The sequence below is a fragment of the Borostomias antarcticus genome (genome assembly GCF_949987555.1).
Source record: "Borostomias antarcticus genome assembly, chromosome: 15".
Lineage (NCBI taxonomy): Eukaryota > Metazoa > Chordata > Actinopteri > Stomiiformes > Stomiidae > Borostomias > Borostomias antarcticus.
The window spans coordinates 23186442-23194445 of record NC_140248.1 but is presented as its reverse complement, the minus strand read 5'-3'; the positions used below and the strand labels follow the sequence as shown (position 1 = coordinate 23194445).

Below are 8004 nucleotides of genomic sequence, written 5' to 3'. Positions count from 1 at the left end.
TGAAGAGGGGCATCGTGGATGAGTGCTGCAACTCCCCCTGTAGCATTTTTGTCCTGCAGAAGTACTGCAGCAGCCTCTACTAGGGCTGGGTTTAAAAAATCGATTAATCGATTCTGAATCGATTTTGAATCAAATGATTCAGAATCGATTCATGAATCCCTAAATCGATCTTTAATTTAATGAATGCATGAATAAATGAAGGAATGAATAGTTCATTAATTCATTCAATGATTCATTCATTTTTGGAAATCAGTATCGATACCCAGCCGTAGTATTGTTGTGTTGCATAACTTGGCAGTCGTGTAATTAAGGTTACAGCTAAAAAAAACAGGTTTTAGTAACACAAACCAAATCGATATTGAATCAAATCGAATCGAGATAATCGATTCCGAATCATGTGAATCGGAATCGATTCTTGAAATTCGACTCGATACCCAGCCCTAGCCTCTACTAGCTGAGCCCCTCTAGCTCCGTCACACCACATGACCCAGCACACCAGCCCCCTCACCTGTCTGCCTCCAGACACACTTCTCAAAACAAGTTTCCAGTTGAGAAATAAATATATTTTTCATAAAAATTAAAGTTGTCTGAAACGAGCAAGAATTCTGTGATTTTTTTGTCATACTTATACGTACTGTATGCGTGTTCATGTGCTGATGTTGCCGCTACCAATATGAAATCCCAGACGTTGGGGTGTGTGCATTTGTGACAGGTCTCAGGTGCATTTGAGAAACCCTGTGAGGAATAACATATAATAATTAATGGTGACATAGTTCTGTAATGATGAACTGGACTACTTAATTAAGCACCACATTTGACCTTCACGGTTACACAGAAGTCAAGTTCCTTCGATTAACTTAAATGGAGAATGTAGAGATTTGGAGGCATGATCACGCTATAGACCAGGGGTGTCAAACTCTGGCCCGCGGGCCAAATTTGGCCCGCAGTGTAATTATATTTGGCCCGCGAGGCAATACCAAATGACTACTAGAGCTGGCCCGCCAGTATTATACAGCGCATTCACCGCTAATACTACAAATCCCATAATGCTCTGCTGTTGTTTTGGCGCGTCAATCAAGACAGGACCCAGAAACGCCCTCTCTTCTGTGACAGTAGTCATAGCAATCTCATACTACAACTGTAACCGTGTTACCCCTTCTTAAAAATGGCGAAAAGAAAGGCAGAAAACAGAAGCTTTACGTTATGTAACGTCTCACTGTGATAAGAGACACCTGTGTTGACCTAGCCGGCCGCTGTGTTTGCTCTGTTCCTGTTCATTCAATCCTGTCTGCCTTCTTGCCGGCCTGTCTGTCTGCCTGGCTGTCTGTCTGCATGCCGGCTGTCTGTCTGCATGCCGGCTGTCTGTCTGTCTGCCTGGCTGTCTGTCTGCATGCCGGCTGTCTGTCTGTCTGCCTGGCTGTACGACAGTCAGGGTTTTACAAGCTTCTCTACTGAGCAGATGGAGCACCAACACTTGTGTCTGAGGGCGTATTCACATTATGTTAGTGCACACCATTGATGCGCACCAAAAGCGAAAGTGATAAGTGCATATTCAATGTTAAAGCAAAACTTGTTTGGGTCCATATTAAAATTTTCATTTGTTCAATGTTGGCCCGCGACTTTGTTCAAGTTTTACATTTTGGCCCACTGTGTATTTGAGTTTGACACCCCTGCTATAGACATTTCAATATGTTACTGCGACCTCCATCAACCTCCATCCACAGAACAAAAAATGTTAGGAAGACAAACGAGTGAAACTGCACATACAGATACATGAACATTTCAATCCTCCATCAGCTCATCCCTGAACACTTCAATCCTCCATCAGCTCATCCCTGAACACTTCAATCCTCCATCAGCTCATCCCTGAACACTTCAAGTACTCCACCTCCAGATAAGCCCTCACCTCCAGCTAACTACCCCCCAGGGTAGTTGAAGGGATTCAACTAACTACACCACCTACAGCCAACTGCCCTCACCTCTAGCTGAATACTCCACCTCCAGCCAACTACCCAACCTCCAGCCAACTGCCCTCATCTCTACAGTGAGGGAAATCATTATTTGATCCCCTGCTGATTTTGTACATTTGCCCACTGACAAATAAATGATCAGTCTATAATTTTAATGGTAGATTTATTTTAACAGTGAGAGACAGAATAACAAAAAAAAAATTGAAAAACGTTATAAATTGATGTGCATTTGATCGAGCGAAATAAGTATTTGATCCCCTATCAACCAGCAAGATTTCTGGCTCCCACAGACTGGTCATATCCATGAGGCACACAAATTAGTCCTCTCCTTTTAAGAGAGTGCCGCTAATCTCAGCTCGTTACCTACAGGTATAAAAGACACCTGTCCACAGAAGCAAGCAATCAATCAGATTCCAAACTCTCCACCATGGCCAAGACCGAAGAGCTGTCCAAAGATGTCAGAGACAAGATTGTAGACCTGCACAAGGCTGGAATGGGCTACAAGACCATCGCCAAGCAGCTTGGTGAGAAGGTGACAACAGTTGGTGCGATTACTCGCAAATGTAAGACACAAAATAACTGTCAATCTCCCTCGGTCTGGGAATCCATGCTAGATCTCGCCTTGTGGAGTTTCAATGATCACGAGGAATCAGCCCAGAACTACACGGGAGGATCTTATCAATGATCTCAAGGCAGCTGGGACCACGTGTCACCAAGAAAACAATTGGTAACACTATGCCGTAATGAACTAAAATTCTGCATCGCCTGCAAGGTCCCTCTGCTCAAGAAAGCACCTAACACAAACAATGATACTACCTACAAGAATCAGTTCCACAAAAATGGACTATCATCATCTAAATGCATCGATCACTTTTTTTTTACGAACATCCCTGAACAGTGTTCTAAGGCAGTGTCCATAGCTGTGGGGCTTATAACCTAACTTAATAGCACTAATAGGAAAATGAAGGTCCCTAAAGCATCTGGTAGAATTATAAACAAAAGATCCTATATGCCCTTCAACCAGGAACTTTTTATGGAAGATGCTAGAAACAGTAACTGGTCAATAGTGTGTAAGGAGGAGGATCCGGATCTGGCACTGAGATTATGCAAATTTCTGACAAACATGCACCTACTATGAAAAAAACACCACAAAAGCAAAATGTGCACCATGGATAAGTAGTGATTTCAAGACACTAATGGTGAAACTAAATAATGCAAAAAAAAAAGTGACTGACTCATCTGGATTACCATCCGATAGAGATGCTACTGTAAATTAAGAAATCAGGTAACAAAACTAAATAGAAGGAAAAAGAAAGAACATTATCAGAGTAAAATCAATGATTCTAAAAATGATGTAAAAAAAACAAAACTATGGAGAACATTAAATGAAATAATCACAGGTCATCAAAGTAAACTCATTTATTGAAATGAATGGCACCTACATAACAAAACCAATTGAAATCGCAAATTACTTCCAACAATTATTTAATGACAAAGGTTAATAATCTCAGACAGAACTTGATGCCCACTGACGGATCCTCCTCAAAAGGGAGGTGGTCAGCAAAGTAGTGATGGCTCACTATCACATACATTGTTTAAGAAGGACATTATGAAAGACAAGAACTGCCTCTTTGAATTCACTCAGATCGATAGACTAATTAAATTAATTATGTCACACGCAGATTCCACTTCCTCAGGTAGACAACTTAGACAGTAGAATGCTCAAACTCTGTTACCACTCCCATGAGTCACATATTCAGTGTTTAATTAATGGGGTTCATCCAACAGTATGGAAGGAAGCCAAAATTATCCCACTTCAGAAAGACAAAAATAAAACATTTAATGGTCCAAACAGTCGTCCTATAAGTATTTTATCCTTGTTAAGCAAGATTATAGAAAAACAATGTTTTCAAACAAGTCATGGACTACTTTTCCAACAACAATCTTCTGTGAACCTTTCAGCATGCATACAGGGAAGGACAGTCTACAAGTTCTGCACTGGTACAAATGACTGACGACTGGTGGATAAAAAGGAATTAGTTGGCGCAGTCATGTTGGATTTCAGCACAGCGTTTGATGTAATTGATCATAACTTGCTTATAGATAAGTTACAGTGCTATATGGTTTCACCTCCAATGAAACATCATGGTTTATTAACTATTTTTCAGGGAGAAAGCAGAAGGTTTTCTTTAATGGCAGCTATTCAAAATGGTTCCAACAACACTAACTGTGGAATATTCCCCAGGGTAGCTGTCTAGGGCCTTTATTGTTTTCCATCTTCACAAATGATTTGCCACTGTGTGTAAAAATGCAAAAACAATGATGTATGCTGACGACACAACGGTGTACAGTGCCGCCACATCCGAGCAAGCTGTAGCTGAACATCTAAGCTGTGCCTTAACAACCATTAATGAGTGGGTTGAGCACAATAAGCTAGTGTTAAATATCTCCAAGACAAAGGCCATTGTGCTTCGATCCAGACACACGTTGGCTAAAACCCCTCAACTAAAATTGTCAATTGGCACTACACAAATTGAACTAAAATTGTCAATTGGCCATACACAAATTGAACACGTGAACACAATAAAACTTCTGGGAGTAACTATTGATAGCTCATTATCTTGGTCTAAACATAACAACATGACCAAGAAGTGCTCTACTTTTATTACTCTTTCTATAATTAAATTAGTTATTCACTCATTGGTTCTATCTCACTTAGAATACTGCCTGGTAATTTGGTCCTCAGCTACAAAATCAGATTTTAAAAAGTTACAGGTTGCTCAAAATAAGGTGGCTCGACTGGCACTAGGCTGTCCATAGAACAAGCATCAGCTATATGCATGAACACCTAGCATGGCTAATGGTTGAACAGAAACTGTCTTTATGTATGCTAATGCTACTGCGGAACATCATTAGCACCAATAATTCGTCTATTTTAGCTAACCAATTACATAGGATTTACGAACATGGTTACAGCACTAGGGGAGCAGCTTCCAGGAACATAGCACTCCCATTGCCAAGAAAGTCTTTCTCAAAAGTACTTTTGTATACTGTAGGTCAGTAGAACTTTGGAATCAATTGCCCAGAAATATCTTATCTACAGTTCATAACAAATCTACTTTCAAAAGGTTAATCAAAAGACATCTTGTTAGTTGTGCATCTGTCTAACTTGCATACCCCTAATCTGATTTTAATGTCAATTTTTTATCTATTAGTCTATTTTGTCTTTTTTCTTAAATATTATAGTGTACTTTAATATGTCTTTTAATTGTATGCTTGTTTTACTTTGTATTGTATTGTATTAACTTCGTGGGACCCCAGGAAGACTAGAGGCTCATTCATGTGGGATCCTTTAATAAAAACATAAAACAATTTGAGGTTCAGTCTTGACCAAGGACACTTCTACATGTGGACAAGAGGAGCCAGGATGCGAACTGCCGACCCTACGATCACTGGACAACCTGCTCCACCTCCTGAGACACAGCCGGCCATTGCCGGTTGCATTTTTCGAAATCTGGAAATCACAAACCGCATACTGCCCTTTAACTGCCCTCATCTCTAGCTGAATATGCCTACCTCCTGTTAAGCACCACATCAGCCGCTAACTACCCCACCTCCAGCTAACTACCCCACCTCCAGATAACTACTCATATCTCGAGCGAACTATCCCTACTCCAGGTAAATGCCACATACTACAGCTAACTACCCCTGCCTCAGCTTAACTATACCCATGATCAGCTAACTACTCCTACCTCCAACTATAACAAAACGTATAATCATTATAACAATATAAACCTATTTAGAATAATTTATAACAGAGTGAACCACCTCCAAAGGCCAGATACTGGCGGCCTCTGCCATCTCCAAACAAACAACAGCTGGACCTTAGTTCTTCACACACACAGACCCCCCCACACAGACACACACACACTCAGGTCACGCACACTCATGTCACACCACCTACAGTATTACTTCCGATTCGCCACCTCTATCTGTACTGCCACTTAGTAAGACAAACACACCTAACCAGGTGGAACAATTAGATTGCCACTTAACATTCTGAACATTACTTTTCCGCTGACAGTGGCAAAGCTGACCACCAGCCCTTTCAGACCCCCCCCCCCCCCCGCCCCTCGAACCCCTAGCCTCCACCCAGGCCCCTGGTCTCAGGGGTATATATGGAAGTGAGATTCTCTGTTCTGCCTCAACCTACCCTGCTCTCAGCATCTCTTCTACATCTACAGAGCGCCTCCGTCTCCTGCACCACCACCACCATCACCACAGGTAAGAGCCCAGACACAGGGTCTGGATGTGGGACACACGGGGTACTAGGGCGGGTTAGGACCTGGAGCTACTTTGACTCAGAGTATGGGAGAATTTAAAATATAGCAGACAGTATTGAACTTTTCTGGACAAAACCATTATCCGTATGTCTCTAGTGGATAAAGTACAATTTGGTACTGTGTTGCAGAGAGCGAGATATTGTTTCCATTGATAACCCAAAGGATTGTTTTAATGCAACATTATTGATTACTCAAAGGATTGTTTTAATGTAACATTATTGCATCTCACTCATGCTTATAAAAGTGTGTTTCTGTGTGTGTGTGTGTGTGTGTGTGTGTGTGTGTGCCCCAGCTCTCTGCTACCATGGCTCTCTGGCTCCAAGCTGCGTCTCTGCTGGTGCTGCTGGCCCTGTCCCCCCCCAGCACGGATGCTGCCACGCCTCCCCAGCACCTGTGTGGATCCCACCTGGTGGACGCCCTCTACCTGGTCTGTGGGGAGAAAGGCTTCTTCTACAACCCCAAAAGAGACGTGGACCCCCTCCTAGGTGACACACTGCCTCTGGGTCCTAATGCTCTAGTCTATACTACCTTTCTACTGTTACCGTCTTCTCCTCTCCTCTACCGCCCTCACCACTCTTATGTTCTCCTTTCTTCTCTTCCCCTTCTCTCCTCCTCTCTTCCTCTCATCTCCTCCTCTCCTCCCCTCTCCTCTCCTCTAACATCGTCCTCTCCTCCTCCTCCTCTAACATCATCCTCCTATCCTCCTCCAACTCAACACCATCCTGTCCTCCTCCTCTAACACTTCCCATCCTCCTCCTCCTCCTCCTCTAACACCGTCCCATCCTCCTCCTCCTCCTCCTCTAACACCGTCCTATCATCCTCCTCCTCCTCTAACACCGTCCCATCCTCCTCCTCCTCCTCCTCCTCTAACACCGTCCTATCCTCCTCCTCCTCCTCCCCTCCTGCAGGGTTCCTGTCCCCCAAGGCTGCGACAGGAGAGAACGAGGTGGCAGAGTTCGCCTTCAAGGACCAGATGGAAATGATGGTGAAGAGAGGCATTGTGGAGCAGTGCTGCCACAAACCCTGCAACATCTTCGACCTGCAGAACTACTGTAACTGAGACCTCCCACAGATGCTTCCCTCAGCCTAGCCTAGCCTTAGCCTGCTCCAGCCCTGCCTCCATACGTCTTCTGAATATCTGTGTCCAGACATGTGCTGGAAACCTGCTTCCAGTGCTCACGGATGTGCTCAGATATGCTGAGAAACATTATATTTTTCCTAGAAAATAAAAATTCTATGAAATTAAATGAGTCTTCTGAAGTGTTGTTCTGGCCAACCTGGGGTTATGCTGAGCAGAGAACATCTGGGAAGTCATTTGGGGGTCATTTGTCTATAGTGTCAAATATTTGGGCTGCACTAACTTTCCTAGTGCAATGAAACCAGTCATTCTAACCAGTCAGTTACTTTGAAGTAATTGATCCAGATCTGCTAACTACATGGATGAGCAGGTGGGGAGGCCTAATCACATTTACTCATTAACCCCGGTGCCCACGACAGAGACTGGTAAAACAGAGCTACTAAAGTGGCCCGTATTGGTATGGAAGTGCATATCAGACTCAGCCTATAGACACACCCAGTCCTGTTTGATTCACACCACGCCCCCACAGGAAAAAGGAACAATGGTTCAACATAGGATGCTCTTTCCACATAAACCTACAAAACAAAAGTTTAATTACAACATTGCAAAAATA

At 43.1% G+C, this 8004-nt stretch overlaps 1 protein-coding gene across 1 annotated transcript; it reads left to right on the top strand.

Annotated features, from left to right (window-relative positions):
* Positions 1-6617: 6617 nt before the first annotated feature.
* Positions 6618-7373, top strand: ins (preproinsulin; the record flags this gene model as incomplete). The annotated part of the gene is made up of 2 exons (XM_084450495.1): positions 6618-6798; positions 7222-7373. The coding sequence occupies 2 exons, from the start codon at positions 6618-6620 to the stop codon at positions 7371-7373; spliced, it is 333 nt and encodes a 110-aa protein (XP_084306621.1).
* Positions 7374-8004: the final 631 nt, after the last annotated feature.